This window comes from Sparus aurata, chromosome 6, assembly GCF_900880675.1.
Source record: "Sparus aurata chromosome 6, fSpaAur1.1, whole genome shotgun sequence".
In the NCBI taxonomy this organism is placed as follows: Eukaryota; Metazoa; Chordata; class Actinopteri; order Spariformes; family Sparidae; genus Sparus; species Sparus aurata.
Window position 1 is genome coordinate 19,495,956 of NC_044192.1, and position 23,248 is coordinate 19,519,203.

At 41.9% G+C, this 23,248-nt stretch overlaps 2 protein-coding genes across 4 annotated transcripts; one reads left to right on the forward strand and one right to left on the reverse strand.

Annotated features, from left to right (window-relative positions):
• The first annotated feature begins 3,907 nt into the window (after positions 1-3,907).
• Positions 3,908-6,429, forward strand: cyb561d2 (cytochrome b561 family, member D2). Its single transcript, XM_030420529.1, has 3 exons — positions 3,908-4,337; positions 4,429-4,466; positions 5,228-6,429. The coding sequence occupies exons 1-3, from the start codon at positions 4,208-4,210 to the stop codon at positions 5,729-5,731; spliced, it is 672 nt and encodes a 223-aa protein (XP_030276389.1). The 5' UTR covers positions 3,908-4,207; the 3' UTR covers positions 5,732-6,429.
• Positions 6,430-6,479: 50 nt separating this feature from the next.
• Positions 6,480-23,036, reverse strand: rad54l2 (RAD54 like 2). 3 transcript variants are annotated; one of them, XM_030420525.1, is made up of 22 exons: positions 22,872-23,036; positions 21,075-21,273; positions 20,589-20,877; positions 20,189-20,325; positions 19,946-20,086; positions 19,622-19,857; positions 19,331-19,513; positions 19,083-19,216; positions 18,809-19,005; positions 18,246-18,588; positions 17,953-18,130; positions 17,173-17,403; positions 16,870-16,988; positions 14,913-15,031; positions 13,377-13,476; positions 13,081-13,286; positions 12,680-12,849; positions 11,710-11,906; positions 11,243-11,427; positions 11,003-11,092; positions 10,820-10,912; positions 6,480-10,451 (listed from the first exon to the last, which is right to left on the reverse strand). In XM_030420525.1, exons 2-22 carry the CDS (start codon positions 21,220-21,222, stop codon positions 9,433-9,435), a joined length of 4,515 nt encoding a protein of 1,504 aa, XP_030276385.1. In that variant the 5' UTR covers positions 21,223-21,273; positions 22,872-23,036; the 3' UTR covers positions 6,480-9,432. The 3 variants fall into 3 exon arrangements, with proteins under 3 accessions (XP_030276385.1, XP_030276387.1, XP_030276386.1); XM_030420527.1 differs by having other exon boundaries at positions 9,433-10,451; positions 19,622-19,854; XM_030420526.1 differs by lacking the exon at positions 22,872-23,036 and adding an exon at positions 22,716-22,842 and having other exon boundaries at positions 9,433-10,451.
• Between the last annotated feature and the right edge of the window lie 212 nt (positions 23,037-23,248).

The window sequence follows — 23,248 nt, forward strand, 5'->3', positions numbered from 1 at the left end:
AGACATTGGTTTTGTGAGAGGTTTACTGTCATGTTTTACATATTTATATTATATAGTACAACTTGTATTGTATCTTGTTTAAGTCTGAGTTTCTTCTGAGTCTTTTCTGCTGTAAGATATACTTTGGGGATAGTAAAATTAAATATGAAAGTTGAATGTTTGGCTGTAAATCAGAAAGGGTTAAGTCTCACGTCACTCGTAACCTCTGTAGGATGTCCAGCAATAATCAAATCCACAACTTGGTTTGTAACATTTTAAAATCAAAAAGGGATTTAAATTAGTCAACAAAGTCTCTAAATTACCTAATGATACTACTGAAGTGATCAATTTGAAACAGAGTCCATTTTTGATAATGGCAGCTATGTCAGTGGAATGAATAGTTCCTTTAATAAATAATTAAGGGACATTTGGAAATGACTCAATGAGGAAAAAGCCTCCAGGCTCAAATATGGTAGATGAAGAGCTCTTCTTACTCTTTATTGTCTCTCTTAACTCTGACATGCATGTTAGAAAATCATGAGGATTCATACTGAGTACCACTCTCTCATTCGATTCACAGTAGATGGAACTGCAAGTATCAAGAGAGAGGGTGTGAGGCATTGTTTTACTAATATAATTACTTAATATACTTTTAGGTACACTTGTGCAACAGCTGTATTAAAAACAGAGACATCTCTAAATTCATAGAATAAAACTTTAAGGTATATGTAGGCTGTTCTCAGACTCATGACAGTTTGATGCAATACTACAATACAATGTCAAAATACTCCATTACAAGTAGTTAAAGTCCAACTTGTAAGAAAAGTTGATTCATGGTTTTCCTGCCCGACTCCTCAAATACTGACCCTTTTGGTTTCCCAACTGAAACATTGGGACGGCAGCCAGCCCGACCTACAATCCCAGTGTGTCAATATTGGGAGATGGAAATGAGACTCAAAAATCAACCTTTAAACGGGACATATTGTGCTGATTTTCAGGTTCTCAGTTTTATTTTCGATTACCACTATAATAGGTGTACATGTATCAATTCTCAAAAAACACATCAATCTTCTCATACTGTCCAGTGCTGCAGCTCTGTATCCCACCTCTGTCTGAAACGCTCTATTTTAGATCCTGTCTCTTCAATGACCTCCCTCCTGATGGCTCGGTCTTCTCTGATTGGTCAGCTCACACATGACACGCCTGATCCAGCACCACTAACAGCAACAAAGCAGCTGTGCTAAATCAATTCCTATGTGTTGGACTAGCCGTGAGGCATAAATTATGCAAATGTATGAAATGGTGATGTAGTGTGATGTCACAGAGTCAAAGATTTAAAGGCGGTGTTTTCTGTGGAAGAGGGGTGCTTGTGTTGTTTGTTTTGTTTTTTTCTTTACCTCTTTTACATGCCCAAGAACAAATATATAATGCTGATGGAAAGGAAAACATGAAAAAGCATCTCAAGGTGCACAATGTAACCCTTTTTTAAGTTCCAGTTTTGGTTATATATTGCTATATTCTTGAGCTGCAGGACTTCGTGATGGGTGATGAGAACTGTTTTTGTCCTACTCCACCATAACTCAAAATACAAGCCTGTTTTGCTTTTTTATTTATCAACACAAATGTAAACATACGGCTTTAAAGTACATCTAAAACTCACGCTTGTTCTTGAAAACTGCCCTTCCTTCTATCAAGCGCACTGTCTGTTCATCAGTGGCGGTTCTAGAGCAGTTTTAATAGGGGGGCCAGGTTGGGGCCGGCTTTTTTGTTGTTGGGGGGCACATACAACCCAGGAAAAAAAGACAAATCCCTCATTCAGACAAGAGATAAATGGCACTTAAAACAGTGTTTGCAATTTCAACAATTTTGATTGGGTAGTAAACTGCTGAAACACTTTATTTCTGTCTTTCCCTTCAGTTCAAAATCATTGCAAGAAATCTGTCATTGTGTTATTGATGCAGACTCCCTGTCAGGGGGGCCACAGGGGGGTCCTGACTCAGAGTTACAGGGGCACTGGCCCCTGTTGCCCCCCCCAGAACCGCTCCTGCTGTTCATAGGCCTGTTAGAAAGTTGCATAGTTCACCTTTAAGTTCTGCATTCAGAATCTTACCCAAGTGCTTAAATAAAAGGAGAAAGTACTTTTAGCAAAAAGTATTCAAAGTAAACATACAACACAGAAAAATAACCAATGCAAGTGTTGTATAATTAGGTCTATAATTGAATTATTATCACCAAATATCTAGCACTGGGTAGAGACATCTATTTATATAATTATCATATATTTTGTAGACTAAACACTCTTAATCTGCAAAGTAACCACTTTCTAGATGTTCTAATTATGTCTTATATTTTAGTGCCACCATCTGGACAATGCCAGAGCCAAGTCTGACTCCTCTCAGAGAAAAATGAACAAAGAAACAAAGAATAAACAGTGTACCAGTGGCAGTGATTGTAAGACAGACATAGAAAGACAGAGAGAGAGAGAGGCATGTACTGAATGGCCATGTTGTTGTTCTCTCTTGCTGTGCCTGCTCCCCAGTGTGGAGGCCCTGCACAGTCACAAGCTTATCAGAGAGTAATTGGAACACAATAACCTAAGAACAGCTGACCAGTCTGTCTGTCCACTGAGCTGCTGGATGTGGAATGGGGGGCAGTACATCCTGCACCCGCCAGCTCAACCAACAACATGCACCCTAACAGATTTTACACTCACTGCAACCTTCAGCCCAACTGTGGTGGTTTAAATGAATGAGTAAATGATACATACAGTCACCCACATGAAAGACATTCTTACTTTTTAAACTTTACAACTTTGTGCCTACAGCTTCCTCAGTGAACCAGAGAAAAAAAAACATGTTTCTTGCATGCCTGAAATTTTTCTAGAAGGCATCCACGTCAGCCAACAGTGGAGTAGGTGCAAGTTCACCAAAATAAGAAGCGAAAGTTTGCGGGCATTCTCGTTTCAGAATAAAAGCGCGAAGAGTTACATTAAATGTTACAAGAGTTAACATTTAGAAACAGGTTGAACTTTGTGAACAGGTGTCTCAGTGTATTTTGTTTAATGAGATGTGGCTCAGTTTGACAGAGCTATGACAGAACTAGTTGAGGTGCAAAAATTAATGAGCCACTAAGAAGGATGAGAGGTGTAACACAACAAAATGAAGATCAGACTGATTCAAATCACGCACAGATGGAACATGCAAACACTGAGTAGCCTACGCAAATGAAGTCTAATCATGCAGAACTTATGAAAACACCTATGTGGGTTGTGTCTAAGGTGTAGTGTACACATGGCTGGATTAACCTGTTATGGTTTATACAAATAAATGAAAAAAATAGCAGATACCCCCAGTTTACCTGGTATTTGTGATAATTTTGTCACCACAATATTATTAGGAATCTGAGTTAACACAAATCCACTGGCACACAACACAGGCCCTGATGTGGCAGTTGCTGCTTGGTTAGACGTAAAGGATAATAAAGGAACTTTTGATTCAAAACTGAGAATAATGTAACCATAGAACAGTGCTGTATGAATATAATATTATATAAATCACTGTTTATGCTGTTTTATGTTTTGTGAGGTAAGGTGTTCTTTCAAATGATGTAGGATCTCCAATTATGAGTTTTTCTTTCATAATCTGAGTACAGTAGGCAGAGTGATAATTTATGCAGGAAATACTATTTTGAGGTTTCTATTATCTATATTATCATGTTTTATAAATCAAAATATATCACATATTTCTGTTTTCTATATTATTATATCATATATTATATATTTCAGCTATATTGCTATTATTATTATTATTATTATTATTATTATTATTATCATATTTTCTATTAACATGCCTATTGGGTGACGATAAATTAGTAAAAAGACGCTTTATTCTGAAAAACCTTACAGGAAGTTCTGTTTTTCTGGCTGGCAGAGCGTCATAACCACGTAACGCTGAACTACCGGTGTATTCTTAAATTACTGAACTAGTCAGGCCTATTGAATAATGAACTCGGGATGCATGGTCAGTAATAGTATCAGTGTTGAGAACACGGTGACATGTTGAACTTTGCATTAACTTTATCTGAAGATATATTTATAAAGAGGACAAAGTTCAGAGCTTAGACCAGCACCGGCCTGAACTTCCGTATTTTCTCTGCGGGTTCACTTTGGGTGAAATCCTGACGTAGGTCGGTTAACGGTGAGCATCCTCGGCTGTCTGTGATCTTTAACATGGCCCACAGAGAAGGTGAATCCGAGCCTCGGGTCTACGGTTATATCCGAACAGGCTCTGCAGCGCTGACCCACATCATCTGTGCTGTCTTCACTGTGACCATCGCGGTTCTGTCTCGACCTGGTTCAAGTGAGTGCTCTGCTGTTCAAACGCCTCCACGTCTCTGTCCGAGCTGGTATAACATTTGTTTTGTTAACTTTATCTGTTTGTTTTGCTCCAGGTTTGTTTTCCTGGCATCCCTTCTTCATGACACTGGCGGTGAGTTGATGCTTTCAAAATAAATCTTTTACGTTAAAAATTAAAAACAAAAAACCCCTCTATATTCCATTTTCAGATCTGAAACGGGTAATCAATCGGTTTATCCACAAAAAAGATGCTTCATGTGAGAACTGATTGTGAGCAAAATGCCCCACATTTACTGGTTCCAGCTCCACTGGTGCACAGTTTCAACATGTTATACTTGGCTTTGGGAAATTGTTGTACACAAATGATATTTGAAGAGATAAGATGGAACATTATTGGGTTAATTAATAGTTAAAAGAGACATATTGTGCTCATTTTCAGGTTCATAATTATATTTTATACCCAGTCTCCTCTGATTGGTCAGCGCACACACGCCTGAGCCAGCCACACTGACAACAGAAGCAGCTGTGCTAAATCAATTTTCTTATGCCAAACTAGTCACTTGGCTGCAAATTCTGCAAATATGTTGAATGGTGATGTAGTGTGATGTCACAGAGTCACAGAATTAAAGGCAGGACTACTGACGAGACGTTTCAGGAGCAGCGTTTTCTGTGGGAGAGAGGAGCTTCTGTTGGTGCCGACTTTGACCTCTTTAACTTTCAAGATATTAACAAGCACAAGAACACATAAAACACTGAAGGAAAAGGGAAATGTCAAAATAGGTCTACTTTAAGTAATATTGCTCATGATATTGATTCTTTTTACACTTTATAGACCAAGACATAGTGAAAATAATGGTGAGCAGCAACCATCTCTTTTCTTTTCTTTTCCACCAGTTCTCCTTCTTCATGACAGAAGCCATCCTCCTTTTCTCCCCCCACGGCTCGCCCATCAAGAGGTTTCCACACAAGACAAAAGGCCGGGTTCACTGGGTCCTGCAGTGCCTCTGTGTGTCTTGTGCCCTCCTGGGTGTGGCGGCCATCTCTTACAACAAACACCTGAACGGTAAACCCCATTTCACCTCGTGGCATGGTCTGCTGGGCCTGCTCACGGTGTGTGTGGTGGCGTTGCAGTCGTTGGCAGCCGTGCCTCTCATCTACCACTCTCTGGCCAAAGGCTGGTCCCTGGCCAAACTCAAACGCTACCACGCAGCGTCCGGACTCGTCACGTACCTGCTCGGCAGCGCCAGCCTGCTGCTCGGCCTCAGTTCGGCCTGGTTCACTGCGTCTGTCAGGGAATACGCCTGGTACCTGTCAGCCCTCTGCCCTGCTCTCCCTGCCCTCATCATAATGAACCAAGTCACCAGCGCGTACATGGCTAAGAGACGGCTGCAGTCCTGACAGAAGACACGGTATTGACACTTTAATGAAACACCCACTGAATACTGGAGTTTTGATTGTGAGATGTACATTTCAGTTTAATTTGTATAAAAGTGAAAAAGGAACTGATTTCTGCAGCTGCAAGACTTTTTGAAGGTCTTATTTCATGAAGCACCAATGGCAAATAATGGATAGTGAAAAGCTTTTCTTAACTTGTTTTTTATACACAATATACACAGGACTGTAGCTATCATTGAGGACACTGAGGTCATATCTCCCATAGCAATTTGGAGACAATCGCCCTTCTTGTAGGGCTTTTTTTGTTGTTGTGGGTTCTGATATTTCTTTAGCCTTGCTAGCTTTAGTTTATGACCAAACAAATCCTGATTTTCTGCTGAACTTATCCTTTAAATATAACAAAGAAGTATACAGAAATATCTTCTCACTGATGGGTTTCATTCGTTTATGTGGGTCATCTAAAAAGGATCAATATTAAATTTGTGAAAATGACTAAAGAAAACGTGATGGATGGTATTGGGGGTTAGTCAAAAAATTCCTCTGACGGTATTTGAATACATGACCACACTGTTCTATGTCCCAGAATATATTAACTTATGTTGCATTTTATATCTCAGGTTGCTTAATATCCTGCCTTTTGATAATTTATGCTGTATTTGACTACTTGTCACATGTTTGAATAAACTAAATACAAATGGAAATCATACTGAGGCTATGTTGTAAATTAAAAGGATATGTAAAAGATTCACACTGCAATAGAAGAGTGTTTAATTGTTAAAATAACATTGATAACACAGTCATATTCAGCTGCGAGCTAGGCTGCATGTACGAAATTCTTACTGGATCAGCCGTCAAGGGGTCAAAGTGAACAAAAGGTTAAAAAAAAATGTTATTACAAAAACAATATATTTTCCATCATAAATAAATAAAAATCCAGACACTTACACTGAAATAAGGGAAACAACTGCCAGGAGAGTGAACACCAATAGGAAGTTATAAAAATCATTCTTTTAAAAATGAAGAATCCCCATGAAACATAAAAATGCACATAATTGAGGAGAAATGGCAGACAGGTTACTTTTTTTTACAAACTCGTGATTTCCAAAATATCCGAATGCAACGCGTTTCCAATGGACTGAGAAGACTGAGAACGAAGACCATGGCGTCGGTGTGATGTACCTCGTACAGTTCGCAAAGCAGATATGATCCTTTTTCAAAGTGCTGGCTTCGCCTTCAAAACAAACCATCACAAACTCCGAAACTGCAATGAAGAGAAATGGAGACGTGATAGAAATGAAGCATCCAGAAGAAAAACGGAGAAAGGATCTAGAAGCAACTAAAGAAAAAAAAAAGTGAACAGTACTCAGGACTGTGGGAGCAAAAAGACCCCACGGAAAAAACGGCTCTAGAAAAAAAAAAATTGTATTTTTTAACTTCATAGGGAATTACCTGTTTTCTAGGTTATCCAGTGTTTTCTAAAGGCTAATAACCACTGAGTCTAGCTTATTTAACCAACGGACTAAAGGGACTTTCCTAAATCTACATACCTTGAGGTGTCATCACAGCACAGAAACACAAGGCTACAGAGAACAGCAAAGACCTAAACTCCCTACAGCACTGCAGATACTGACTGACACGACTGACAGAAGCTACTTACACTGCACTGCTTGTAAAGACGCACCTCTGTGAACAGCTACCACATCATGGCGCTGTCAGTTTTGATAAGGCCACCACATCTCCTGACCCGGATCTCTCAGTCACAGATGGTTGTAATGAAACGTTGTCTGCTTTTGACGGTTGGCGGCTACGATGAGTCAAGGTTTCATACACTCGGGCAGCATGGATGTGATGTTTTCTATCAGTTTAGGTAATATTTGTTCTCAGCAAGGTTCTGAAAGTAACCCTTAAGAAACTACACGTAGCTCGACTGAGGGATGATTGGAGAGGACACTGAAGAACGAAATGCAACAAAAGAGGGGTGTTTGCGAATGAGCTAGCGACATTAAAACCTTGGTTTGCGCTCCTTTTGGCTTACACGCTTGTTGCCTTCAGTCCCAATCCTGAACCTGCCCCACACTTGTGTTTTGAGTTTGACACCGACTGTCTCAATGCTCTGTAGTTTGTCCGACAGATTTTTTCGTAAAAAGGATGTACTAAGATAAAAGACTCAAGACCCCTTTGTGTTATTTAAGGCTAAAAATGAAAGAACACAGTCCGAATCCTTGTCCCAGCCCCTGTGTTATCAAAGGCTAACATGAAAGTACATTCATTTTAGTTGTAAGGAACAAAAAAAAGAAAGAAAAAGAAATAATAAAGTTGAACGGAAATTTGTCTCCCTCGGCATCAATGCGAAGGCATATTTCTCATTGTGATCGTCGCTGTGATAATAAACCATCTCCCTACAACCAAAGTCTACACACTGCACAGTATTGACTTGCATTATAAACAATGATGATGACTATTTACAAAGTATCAACATGTTCAGTTATAGTATAACACATAATATCCTTTCAACAGGGGATGCTACAATATCTATCAAATTGCTAAAGACTAAAATATGTTCTGAAAGCCTAAAATTTCTGTTAAAGGTAAGCCTCGAAGGATTCTTTTGCTCTCTAGCCACTGTAATTGTTGATTGTGGTGTGTAGCTCTCCAGTTTAGCTCACTAGAAAAGAACACTGTGCTGAAGAAAAATGAGTGCATTAGCGCTCCGCAGACATGTGTAACAGCAAGTCAAATTTTGGTTTTGCACTCAACTGTTTCACAGCAGTATTGTGTCATGAGACAATCCAACGGATTTTCATCACATTAGTCCTCCTGAATTCAGAGGAAATTATACTAACGGTGCGGCAAGGAGAGGCTAGAGAGCCCTCGCGAGAAGAATTCAGCTGGTCCCTGTACGACAAAGGTCCGGTCCCACTGCGCCAATGCTCCAGCTGAACAAGTCCAGGGATATTCAGCATAAGGATTTGTTACTCTGACTTCATCAAGTCATTAAGGTACATGTTCATTCTCATTTGCAGGTGAGAGTCTGTGTGTGTGTGTGTGTATGTGTGTGTGTGTTTTTGAGTGTGCGTTTGTCAAATATAATGCTAACATTAGGAATGGGAATGCAGTTTATGTCACAAATGATTATGTGAATGTCTAATGAGGCAGAACCACATTTAACTTCTCTACAACTTAATTTTGTCTTCAGGGTTAACGGTTCAGCTTTAGGTTCTTGAAATGTTTCCTTTTTCTTCTTCAGATTGTAGGGAGGCACTTGACAATTAACTGTTTGAGTTTGAGAGGAAGGTTTGAGTAATTCTTTTATCGTCACAATTATCGGATTCCACCTCCGTAAATATTTTCTGGTTCCTTTCCTCCTCTATGACAGTAAAATATCTCTGGGTTAAGAACAAAACAAGGTATTTTTTACCATTTACTGCCATTTTACTGGCCAACAACTTACTGATTAATATAGAAAATAATCGAAAGATATTCGATTCCCAGTCACTTCATTTGAGTAGAATTTAATTACATTTTGATTTCTTCGACCTCACTTTCTGATGTGTTCGCACATTAAGAATATAACAAGGGCAGATACTGTAACACAACAAATGCATCCACTCAATGTTTTACCATTCCCATCCCTAATGAACTTTATGTTAACCACTACTGATGAAATGATCTGTATGAAACGGCCTCCAGGACTTGTTGAGTCTCTACTGTCCTGTCACCTCTATAACATCGTCATCAGAGCTACTGCCGCCGTTCTCTGCACTGTGATGTCTGTCCGGCTGGGTCAGAGCTGCCCCCAACAGGCTGGAGGTTGGATTGTTGAAATGGGAGAGGAAACTGGATGTGGTGGAGCTGGAGTTAGGTGCAGGGAATCCCCCTGACCCAGAGAGGAGAGGGGTGGGGAACATCCTGGGCTCAGAGAGCAGGGACTGACTGTAGTTGAGAGGAAAGCCTGACGACAGCAGGCCGGCCATATTGGGATTCATCAAGTACGGAGGAAGAGAACCTGATGCCAGTGAAGAAGAAGGTGCTGCCGATGATGAGGAGGACATGGGGATGGTGGTGGAAGCAGAGGAGAAAACGGTGGGAAGGGAGGACGAGGAGGGGCTGGGGAGGTGTCCGTTCCCTGTGGCAGACTGTCTCAGTAAGTCCGAACCTGCAGATGGGAACATGGTCTGTAGGTCAGCTAGCGTTTGTCCTGGTGTCTGAAGGAATGATGATCCACCACTGCCACCCATCAGAAGTGGATGACTCATGTGTCCTAGGTTCCCCAGTAGGGAGGACGAGTTCAGACCCACGGGAGGAAAACTGAGCCCACCAGAGTTCATGGACAGTCCGGGGAAATGACTGGCAGCAGAGGTGCGTTTGCCTCCTATTTGTGTGTTGCCCTGGCTGTCAGAACTCCTACGTTTGCTGCCGCGCATCTCCAAAGCCGAACTCAGGATGTCGTCAGTGAGTTGCCTGCTGAAATCGGCAGCCTCGCTGCTTTGTGAGCTGCCTTCATCCCCCGCTCGTATAGCCAACACGTCTGGTGGTGATGGCAATTCGTTTCCCACACCGGCGGGGGCATCGCCTGTGGATGAGGTGTAGCGGCTGATCTCTCTGAGAATCTCAGAGCTTAAGGGAGAGGAGGACCGCTGCTCCCCGTTGGGGGATGACTGCTGCTGATCCCCAGGGGATGAACAGCCATTGCTGACGGGATGGATTAGGGGGCCCTGGGAGTCTGTGGGGGAGAGACAAACTCAGTCATGAAATGTCAGGAGACACATGACTGATTAATTAAGTCTTGAAAGGTCAATTGTAGAAATAAGATCCTTTACCTAAAATCTGTGTGTATTTTTCACATGTGTAAAAGCCAAACCACGGATAATTGTTATGATGTAACTATGACATCACTTGGGTTATTTTCTCATACTTGAGAAATCTCCCTCCAGAGCCACAGAAGACCTTGTATACCGGTTCTACATAGTTGTATTGTACTTGTGACAAGTCAGCTGAACTTAATTTGTAAAAGAACACCACCATAAAAGCGGTGTGAGTTGTAGTTCAACTATGCAGCAGGAACCAAGAACTATAAATATGAATTCATACCTCTTGAAGCAACAGAGCCTCCGACTGCTGGTCGGCTGATCTTTCCAGATCGAATAGCAAAAATTCTTCCATCATTCGTCCTGATGTAGGTACCTGTGGTGGGAAAAAAAAAACATCACGTCATAAGGCAGTAACTCAAAATGACTCATATGCAGAGAGCAATGGTTGTGTCATTTCAACTACCTTTAGATCCTCTGATAACGTGGATGCTCTCTCCTGCACTGATTCGAGCTTGAACATCTGTTGTGCTGTTGGCTCCTGGGATTACTATATCTGTAAATCCAGGCAAAAAGGATGACGTTATTATCAGGTTCCACAAGACACAACTCATGTTTCCTCTATTGAAACATCCAATATGTAAATTCATTTATATTGTGTTTGGTACTTTCGGAGATTTAAACATTTAAATATATGACACATTACCAGTTGTGGTGACAATCCTCTGCACATAAACTCCAGCTTTCTGCAGGAAGTTGACAGGCAGGCTGCCGGCAGAGCTGGAGCCAGCCATGCCCATGCCGACCTGGCGAGGCATCATGGGAATTGGGGTCGACTGGATGGGCCTGACACTTGCCACAGGCTTGTCATCTGGCCGTGCCATGGGACGCCTGAGAATATGAGGGCTGAACTCATGAGGCGCTCACACACAGACACATACATAACATTTAACAGTGAGTGAGTTTATTTTTAGAGGTGTGTTTTTGCCTGAAAGCACAGACTTATTTATATATATTTATATATATATATATATATATATAAATATGTGGAATAGCTAGACGGAAACCGTTTTACCATAAAAACAAACCATTAGCATTTGTTAGCCAACACATAAACAAATACATGTGATACCCAGAAGAAATGCAAGCTTAGCAATCCAGTCTGAAACCCACCAGCCACGCTGGTTAAACGCTGGTATGTTTGTGAGCGTCTGATCACTGGTTGGGTAATAGGGGGCATACGAGGGCCGAGAGTAGGGCACAGAGGCTCGTTTCTCATCCTCGTAGCTCTTCTTGGCGGCTCTCTTCTCTGCTTTGGTCAGTTTGGACTCCTTGCGGTCCACCAGCAGAGACTCATGATGGAAAGGTTGCTAGAGAGACAAATGGATTAAAACAGAAAACTGAATAACAGATCAGATCAGGTCAGATTTTCTATGCAGGTTGCCATTCCAGAGAAAACTCACCGCTTATGTAGCATCACAATATTAAGAGGATAGTTTTAATCTAGTACTTTTCCTCTCTTGCTGTACTTATTTCACTGCTGACAGACAGGATTTCTGTTTTACTTAGTAAGCTGGGGAAACGCAACTGTTACTAGAGGTACACAATATATTCCAGGATGATAATTTATCCTCTTTTTACCGGTATCAGTGAAATTAAAGCTGATAAATATAGATGACAACACAAAGCCAAACTGCTTTCATGGACACAAGAACTGCAACTACACATCCATCTTTCTCCATTACAACTTTGTCTTTCTTACCCCCGGGTGTGCATAAACTACAACTTATAACCTTCCCTTTAAATGACAAAAATTTGAAATGATCAGTTATCTTGATGGTATCGGCCATGAGAAGCTGGTTAATATCGACTGATCTGTACTGGGTGAAAAAAATAGCTGTATCATGCACCTCTCACTGTTACTACTAATTCCTTTTTTTGAAAATGTTCTGGTAAGTGCTGTTGCATTTAGAAGGTTGTGTTTTTTGTGCCCAAAGCCACTGGCCCACTTTGCCCTAAAGTAAACATATAACAGGCACGCAGCACAAAGAAGAGCATCAAAATATTCAGAGTTGCACTGACCAGGATCTGTTTTAACTAAGTTCACAAATAACCATATTTAAACAATATCATGTGACTGTACCTTGGTGATGAGGTGTGGGTAAAGGTGACAAGCTTGGTATAACACTATTTCCATGTCCTCTGGAGATGTCAGAGAGATCTTGCCAGGTTCTTCCTCCACAAAATGCAGCAGTGACTCCACTTCCTTACGAGTAAAGTTCAGCACTGGGTTCAAGTCGTCAACCACTCGGTCTTCAAACACACAGAGAGACAACATTTTACGAGTGGACATGACTCAAGTAACTGCTCATATTAAATCTTATCAAATATCCTTGAGCATGACACAATACTATCAATGTTTATGCAAGAATTAAAATACAGTAGCAACTTGAAACTTGTAAAAATCCCAAGTATCCATTTAAACAAAGGAGACTGAACAAATGCTCAGTTGAAATGTCCAACAAACATGTAGAAATCTCTTACCTGACATGCCCTGTTTGGAGACCTGTCTGTCATAAATCTTTTTCTCCAGGGTGTAATCACAGACCAGACGGTAAATGTAGCAGGGTTTCCTCTGACCATAGCGATACACCCTACACACCGCTTGGGCATCGTGACATGGGTTCCAGGAGGCGTCAAACACAACAACACGGTTGGCACCGATCAAGTTTACCCCCAGGCAGCCCGCTCTGAAAAAAAAACACGAACGCGAATGAATGACGAAACATCTCCCAGTGTGAACAAGAGTTTTAAAAAAACTAGAGAGCGGAGAAACATACCTTGTAGAAAGTAGGAAGACCCATGTCGCAGTGTTCTCGGGGTCATTAAACTGATTGATAAGTCGCTCTCTTTCTGAGGCAGATGTACTCCCATCCAGTCCTGCAGGTAGACACACATTGTCTTAACACTGAAGCACTTGAACACACTCAAACTCACAGCAACATGGAGTATCTTGGTAACATTTTTCATAGAATACTTAAATTGGCTCTGTGGAACTTCTGTGCTATGCTGGAAACTGGTTGTTCATTTATGACAGGGGACTCCATTTCTAAGCTAAAATTAGCTACTGTTGCTTTCTGTTAGCAGAGTGGAGAGAGGCACTGAGATGAGGCACTTGATAAAGTACAAATATTCTCATCCTTTGGACTTTCATGGACAGTCAGACCCAAGTCCCTCACAAAGAATTCCAGCCAACCAACCCAGAGACAGAGAAGGTCTCGTTACAATCAGCTCATAAGAACCCAATAAAAAGGTGATTAATACACATAAATTGCTACAAATTGTTACATAGAGCCACTTTATCATCAACCTGGGAGATTATTAATCATGGACATTTCTATTGAATTCCTACAGGAGAAGTGCTGCCAGAGCAGTATAAAATGCCTGTAGGAATCTATAACTCTCTCTATGTCTAGATTCTCTATCATAGCTAACTGGACTTGTTTCAGTTTCTTGAAGCTATTTCACCTCTCATCCAAGAGACTTCTTTAGTTCTAACTAACTGGATGGGAGTTGCAGGTTTTTAAACCCTGTGTGGGAGTGTCCTTACAGAGTCTTTAAGGACCCGTGTGAGCTCTGAGTTTCAGAGTCGTTAGGGCCACTTGTGGGTTGTTGGTCAAACCAGCCTTCATATGGGTTTCTAGGTCTAGGTGAGCCCTGGTGTGAATAGCTGATAAGCTGTCTGGGGAGAGAACTCAGTACCGCACTGTAAGTAATGTCATAGGCCGACCCCTCTGTTCAAAGATGATCATTCCAGTTTGACATAGATGGATTCATTTACTCCTCTTTCAAACCATCTGTCTTCTTTAACCAACCTTCTTTAACATTTTTACATTGTGAATGATTTTTCTCCTTCAGATGTGAATGGACAGCAGATAATAGATTTGAGGAGTTGTGCTATTCGTTTATGGAGAGGTTGTTTTGTCTCCCAAATGTACAAATTTGGGCAGTCCGGGCTGCACTGAACAGCATAAACTACATTACTCTGTTTATGCCTGGGTGTTTTGTCCTTGGGATGGTCAAGTTTCTGCCTCAGTGTGTTGGTAGATTTAAAGTGAACCGCGACATTATGTTTAGGGAAAACATGTACAACATATACAATAAGAACAATGTCAAACATCTTGTAAGTATAGTGCTCCTACATTTGTTTCCAGCCCACAGTGTACAATTGCCAAATGTTCAAAAAGGAGAACTGAAGAAATTTCAGCTGCTGGTAACAAATCAATAAAGACAATCAGAGCTTTGAGGTTTCTGTGCTGATGACCACACCCTCTGGAGAGTTTCTGGTTGAGACGGAGAGCAAAGATCGAACTCACTGTAGTAATTGAGGTTGCGAACCCAGGTTTTGCTCGGGGTGTCAGGGGAGAAGGTACCCGTCGGCATGGGCCTCTTTGATAAGAAATCCTCGATGACGGACAGGGTGGACAAACTTTGACTGGAGGGTACACAGCAGAAATACATTAGAATGGTGTAAGAGACGAGCACTTTGGTATAGAATCAAAGCACGTTATAATGAAATAAAATAGACTTCATTTAACTACAGTGTTCTGTGGACTAAAAAGTTGTATACAGCCATTTGTGGCTCAAGCTCGAACTGCATGTAATCTGATAAATAGTCTCGAGTGGTGTTACACAGTGGCTGTGTAGCATCATGGGTAATGTAGGCAACAGGTCTTGAAAAGAAAGAAGAATGTGTGGAATAAAAAAGGAGTTGTCTTTGGTTCTGCTTATTGATTCTCATAATTTGATTGTACACTAGGGCTGCACGATTCTGGAAAAAATGTGAATCACGATTTTTTTGCTTAGAATTGAGATCACGATTCTCTGGCACGATTTTTTTTCACAAAATGTTTATTGCACTGATGAACTTGAACAAAACAAAAAAAAAACATTGTAGTATGCATACTACAATGTTTTTTTTTGTTTTATTAGTTCCATCTTTGGATGAGAAATGATTTTTACAAAAGTAAAAAAAAAAAAATTTGTCTCCAAGATGAGAGGACATCCTCTAATACCTCATGTTGTACAGTGTTTATTGGGGCCGTAGCTTTGGCTAGGTGATATGTGATAGCTGCTGTGATCGGCTTTCTAAAACGGAGGCATAATATTCTTCCTTTTCCAAAAGCCGCCTCAGAGGTAGAGATAAACATGTGGCGTGACGTGAAGCCCGAAGTTGGGCTGCGAACAGTTGACAACGAATTTGTCTTCAAAATAAGAGCTTTGCATTGCACCCCATTGGAGTTTAGAACTGGGTTCTTAGCGGGGGGCTTTTAATTTGAAAGTAGCGACCGTTCCTAGCTTGTCGCTACAACAACAAGCTAGCAGTCGAGGCGGAATAAGTGTACCGTCCGAGGCAGCAAATCGGCGGACCAAAACAGACCCCCAATTTGCCGCCCTCTGTCTAAAACCGCGGACCTTGTCGTCAATAGGACGGGCAGATTGGCGGCTTGCTGCCCTGTCTAAAAACGGCTTCTCACACTCCTTCCAAACACTCAACTGCAGGCGGAATCACGTGTTGTAAAGACGCTTTACCACAGGTTGAGGGCGGAGGCAGCGGCCGTGCTGCGTTTGGGGGCGCTTCAAAAAATCCGGGAGGAAAATAGAAGCATTTGTTTGTGATGCGGCTCGAGATATAAAATGCTTCAGAATCGCTGTGTGTAGAAATGAGATCACGTGTATGTGTGAATCGAGATCGCGATTTTTTAACGATTTTTTGTGCAGCCCTATTGTACACAGTGAGTAAAACAGTGTTATAGGAGTGCAATGGTTGATTCGAGGTCTGCTTTTCAAAACCTGTAGCCTACATTACCCACGATGCAACATAGCCACTGAGTGACATTACTGGAGGCAATTTGTCAACTTACATGCAGGTTCCTCTGGAGCCACAAAAAGGCTTTATACTACTTTACACATCTGCAGTGGTTCTCCTCCAGACCTGTAAAGATTCTTTAATGTGTAGAATTTGTGGAGTTACCCTTTAATAGTCAGCAGAACTGTTGTATGTACATATATGGCTACAAACAACCATCAATTATATTTCACTAAATGTCATACTTTTGGTTAATTCTGAAATTCCTGCTTACAAAAGTAACCTGGAAATGTTGCAGCAAATCTCATAAGCGGTGCGAGGATTAAAATATTAACGTCCAACAGTTTGCATAAACCTCCCCCCAAAAAAGTCTTAATTAACTGAAATGCAAAGAACCCCTCTTCTGTAAGCTGCTTAATGATGGATTTGTGTTTAAAGCAGTGTACGTAGAGCAGAGGAGTTACCTAAAGACCAACATCTTGTCTCCTCTTCCCACACTCTCATCAATCAAATGGAAGAGCAAAACCATCTTGGCAGAGTTCTCTAGAACTCCTGTATTGTAGTTTGACATGATGTCCTTTGCCTGGGACACAAATAGAAGAAAGGTCTGTTGTGTTAGAAGTAATTTAAAAAGAAAGAGACAACAAACCAACAACACACTGAGATAACAGGCTGTGCAGAGAAATCAGTGCTTGAGGTTTAAAACAAATGGACTCGTCTAGTTGTAAAACTAAACTACAGAGAAAACAGCTTGTGTCCTGACATACCCATTCATATGTGATGACTTGATTGGCTCTATCCTGGGAGGGGTTGATAGGTGGCAGGCTGTTGTTGACTTTGCTGTTGCTTGAGTCGGCTACTTTGGCTTTGAGGCCAGCGCCTGGCGCGGAGCAGCGGGTGTTACCAGCTGAAGTGATGTCATCAAGGTCCAGGTCCTGCTCGTTGGCCTGATTCTCCTTCTGCAGGGCTTCATAGAGGACGTCTGGGTGGTTCCAGATCTGGAAGACAAATGTAGACCTTCATGATCAAAAAATGCCAAATCAGAAATGGATGCACAATATTGTATTTTCCCAGAGATCCCATATGCTGATATTTTCTAATAGTTTTTGGCTGATTGCAGATGTTGATGACACACAGTATGCACCTATTTTTTCTACCTAATTGCAGAGAACATGAAGTGTTTCCTGGAGTGGAAATAACATATCATTATACCTTCTCTTATCCTGACAGCCCACTAGCAGGTGCAGACATACAATGATTCCTCAAAATGTACATATTAACTCAGCAAATTAAAAGAAACTACTTAGCATGTGCATAATTAAAGCGTTTTTTTATCATGTAATATCAGCGGGAAATGTTATTTTTTGTGGCAGTTGCCAAAACTTGTTTTTAAGGTCTTTGTTAGCTGTTAAAAGGATGTGCTGATATGATCATCATCCCTTATGTTATCATTTTAATAGTCGCAACAAAATGAACCTCAGGACTCATCTCCAAAAAAAGTATCGATACGTTGTTGAGTTTTCTAACAGCAAGGAAAACAGCTTCACCTTGCAGCACACACAGAAGGCTTTGAGTGGGTTAAGACCGAGCCAGCCATTGTTCCCTGCTTCTCGAAAGCGTTTCATGAACTCCGTATACAGCGCCCTCTGAATGGGAGAAAGCCGGACCAAGATCACATGCTCCTCCTTGGAAGGAAGCTGGTCTCGCAGCACATCATGACCACGTCTGTAACCCAGAAGAAACACCACAGAGAACATTGACAGGTTAGCGTTATCCAGAAAAGGTGAGATTTATTTTCAAGGTGTCCAATAATCAAATCAAGCGCTGACAGAAAGTTTACCTCTGGACAAATCCCTCCAGCAGGCTGTGCAGCACATGGCTGCGGTAGCGCATCAAGCGCACATCTTGAGGCGTGCTGTCCATGCACTGCCCGTTCAATATGGGCCGCTCAAACATGTTGCTGAACTCCTGACGTGTGCCTAAGAAATCGGGCCTAACAAAGTCCACCATGCACCAGTATTCAATGAGGTTGTTCTGCAAAGGGTAGCCCGTCAGGACGACTCTGCGCCGGGAGCGGATGTTCTTCAGAGCCTGTGATGTGCTGGCATGGTAGTTCTTGATGCGATGACCCTCATCACATATCACCACATCTGGGCCGGGCCGTGTTATGGCCCTTTCAATACCTGGAAAGGGGGAAGGGAAGATTGAATTAATATAAATCACACTGTAAATTCATTCTTTCATTTGTATCGCTTACGTTCTTTTAAAGATCCCGCATTATGTTGATTTTAAGATTCATACTTTTAAATCCAGTTTTCTACTACAAAATGTTAATACACTTCGATGTAAACATCATTTTTCTTATACTGTCTAACACTGCAGCACCTCTCTTCACTGTCTGACCTTTCATGAGCTCCTGCTGTCTGTCTTCTTCATCCAGGTCGATGATGATTGGTCCTGCGGGCTTCTTCGATTTCCTTTTCTTGCCCATCACAAAGCTCTTCTTCATGGACAGAAGGCGGTACATCTCATAACCCATCAGTAACACCCCTCCGTCTCTGGACCAGTCCTCCACAACCTTGGCTCTGGCTAGTGTCGTTCTGGGGGTCACACAGTCAGCGTGATTAACAGCTCACATACAGCAGATACTTTACCTCACGCACAACAGGCTGCTTACTTGTGTTCATCGTTGAGGACGTGAACTTTGAAATTGCGGCCTGTGACGACTGCAGGGTCAGTTTCAGGGGCGAGGGCCTCCTGGGGTGGGAGCCAGAGGTTAAACTCCGTCAGCCAGTTCTGAAGCGTGTTTACCTTTTAATGAAGGAAACAAAGGAGGTTAGTTGAATCAAAATAAAACAGGGACTTCAGGGGACAAGAACGTCTGCTCGTGTGATTACATATTTCTTATACAGTTGGATTACTCACAGGAACAATGGCCAGCACAGTGTGAGCCTCAGTATTCTTCATTAGGATCTCAATGAAGGAGATGACCTGCAGAGTCTTGCCTAACCCCATGCTGTGTGCGAGGATGCAGCCAAAGCCACTGCTGGTCTTATAGCGCTCCAAGGACTCGATGAGGTTATCATAGAGAAAACGGATCCCCCCGACCTGAGAAATGAGGAGACAACGGTTTGAGAGAAAACAAGCTAGACTGAGTTAAGAAGTTGCAGAGTGCTCGTGTTTTGAGGGTTCGAGAGAGAGTGGGAATACGCATACCTGGTGAGGTTTGACGGCCCTGGCCAACTGCGGAGCGAGGTAAAGGTCTTTCTCTTCTGCAGGGTGATTGATATTAACCAGCACCTGGCCCTGGGCATCAGGCAGATTCATACCGTCGTTGGTGTGCGCCCCGCTGCTCTCTTCTGAACCGCTGGTGCCATCAGCGTCCTCATCAGCCGACTCGCTGCTTATCTGCAGGGCGTCCTCGTCCCCAGAACTAAGCTCAATTATATCTGCTGCATCATGGAGGTAAACACAATCTGTCAGATAGCTGAATTCCTATATTTTCTGGAATCACTTGGAAAAAAATATCACATATCTTACCATCTTCAATTGCAAGTCCAGGCAGATTGGGGTCGACTTTTTCGTCCTCATCACCACTGCTGTCCAGACAGATCACGTCCTGCTTGCTCAGGAGACCAGGAACCAAGTGAGAAACCTCTCCTAAAAGTGAGGCAGCATCCACTATTGGAGAGATTGGAAAGTATCAGGAGATTTAGGATAGAAAGTGTAAAAAATGTAATATGAAAGGTCATATGGAGAGGTCATATTTAGGGGGACAGTCACCTAGCTGAGATTCTGGGACAGTTGGTGCTGGGGTAGGGAAGTCCTTCCTCTGCTGCTCCAGCCGTTTCCGCCTCTCCATCTCCTCCTGTTGAGCAGCCTTTGTCCCAGCCTCCAGCTGATCCTCTTTCAGCAGCTTTCTGTAAGCAGATGGAAAAAACTTTCAGTTTACATACAAACATTAAAGGCTAAGAGCGACACTCTGACTGCCGCTGGATCTAAAACTACTTCACCCTCAGTTTGCAGTTCTCTTGTAAAATATAAAAATGTTCAACTCTGCGTATTTCTTTGTATCTTGATATCATTGCAAATAAAGGAAACCCCAATATATTTGAGACATAGAGGTTTGAACCAATTAATTGTGTAATACACCTGATGGAAAATGTGAAAATGGTCGATGTACCTTATATTCTTCCTCATGTGTGCAGGCTTGGATGGCTTGGAAGGTTTGGAGCCTTTTGAAGACTTTGAGGATTTGGTTAATTTGGAGGCTTTTTGTTTCTTTGTTTTGCTGGAAGGTGGCTTGATCTTGCCCGAGTTTTCTGGGCTGGTTGGGGGCTTAGAGCGAGAGGGAGGCCTGGAGGGAGACCTGGATGATGGACGGGACGCAGGCCCAGATGGAGGCGGTGAGGATGGCTCTCCGGAGGTAGCTGAAGCGGAGTCCCTGCCATCCTGGGCACTCGCAGGTCGTTCTTGAGAGATAATAGACAGTATTTTAGTCTTTGAAGATTAGTTTACAAGCACTAAATGTCTGATATACATGTGCTATTACATGTTTAATCTCCTTACCATGATTCAGTGAAATACAAACACACACAGACACACACATACAGCTAAAGTTTACACTAAAATAAAATTACAGTAATAAGCATTTTTATTTGTCACTCACCAACACTATCGTCTTCATCGTCACCATCATTTTCATCCTCATCTTCCTCCATGTCCTCCAAGTCCTCCTCTTCCTCATCTTCCATGTACTCCTCTTCACTGTTGAGGCTGGGCTCCAGGTCACTTTCTGAAATCGCCTCTTCAGACATGGCGTCTTGCAAGGCTCTCAAAGTATTACCTACACACCTTCATCAGGAGTCCTGAAACAATAAAACACATCACGTCTTTACACTAAAATGGTGTGACTTGTCATCTGACAGTGAGATTTTACAACCAGCTATGTTACACCAACGACAACTCAAAATAAGACTGAAGTGTAACTTAACACATCTGTGATCTCTTGGCTTGTTATACTTTAGATATATAATCTGGGGCCAGACCATTGAGAGCTTTGTACACCAGGTACACAAGTCAATTCCCTAATAAATATAGACTCAGCACAGATGTCAGACAGGACATGATAGAATTATTTAGTACTCATTAAAGAAGGGGCAGCCATTGTAATGAGCTGAAACTGAGCGCAGACCCAATAAAGACGTTACAATTGTTGAAAAAGTCTGCGCCCTCATTGATTTGTGTGTCCGATTACATTAACTTGTACTTAAAGCTACTCCAAGGAACTCTGATATATTGATGATTCCAGTGTTTCCACTGTCAAAACCACAACACATAAATAAAAAAAATAACAATCTCCTCCTGCTCCTTTACAACTGGCTTCTCGCTGTATCTTGGCTGAGGGAAATGTAAACACAGCCTCTTCGAGTCTGCACACGTACCCTGTGGCAGGCCTTAAGAAAACTACATAGACACGGCGACAATCTTCTAGCTGATGGTCTTGCTTGCTTATGTAAGACATAAAGAGGCATCAGTATTAAATCGGGACTGTTTCATAACCAGGTAACCAGGTAACATTGTCCCTAACCTCAAGTGGTTGTCTCTGCAATGGGTAACCATAACCTAACTTTCCCTGACCCAATAACAGACTTCAGGGTAAGAACATTAATGTAGAACCAGTAATGATAAAGGCATGGACAAACGTTTAAAACTAGATGGAAGACCCACCTCTACATTTAATGAATTTAAGAATTTCTTGTTGTGTGACAGGAAAGTTAGGCACAGCTAAATCACTATTGTACAGAGCTCAGTCTCCTTTGTACTGTACTCTGGACAAATGATGCCATCATTGTCAGGGTGCATGTATATTTACATTAATGCTACACCGTCCAACACTCAATGTATGTCTCATGTTTAAGTTTACGCTCCACATGACCTGGCCAATAGGAGGGCTCTCATCCAGCGGCTCTGGAGCCCTGGATGGAGGCAGCTAGCGAGTAGCATGAAGCTACCTCTGCAGCCTATCTTCTCCCATCACTGTGTTGTGGGTGTTTGCTAACAATAACATCAAGCACCTGTTAGTAAACTCATTGGGCCACTTCGCTAAAAGCATATAAATTCGATCGTTTCTCAGGCTGAGTCAGCAGACTAATATGCTAGCTAATTACACAACAATAAACGCAAATTCAAACGCTGAAACAACGTAATTGTTGTAATTATTCGCTGTGCATTAGTGGCGGCAAACCCGGGTGGCTGGTCGTCACTTGGGCTGGTGGGAAAAAAACACAGATTTTCTCGTCGGACCTACTGTTTTGTTGGTCGTCGTTGTGAGATAACAATCTTATATTGTGTAGGTGGGACGTCCGTGTAGCTAATGCTAGCCTGCATTACAACAAGGCTAACACTGTCGGTTAGGTAAGACCCGTCAGTTAAAGTCACACATCCGGCGGTTGTTGGAGCTTACCTTGCATGTGACTGTGCTGTACTTTTCAATAAACCTCACTGTGCACACAACGATCAATCAATTAATCCGCACTGTAAGTGTGTAAATGAACGTTGCTAATTTCCAATTTTTCCAGCGTGACCATAAATACCGTCCCCGTATTGGTAGCTCTAACAAACGTTCCGGGAGTGAAAAAGTCCGGCAACAATGCACTTGAAAAGTAACCGGATTGATGAACATTTTACTCGGTTTGTTTCCGACATTTCAAGTCTGAATAACCCGTCTTTAACCCCTTAAAAGACAAAATAGACTAGTTTCAACATTCTCTTTAATTATCTACGAACAGACACGTAAAAACGGTAGTAATTAGATTTTTACGTGAACACACATTTTGTGTC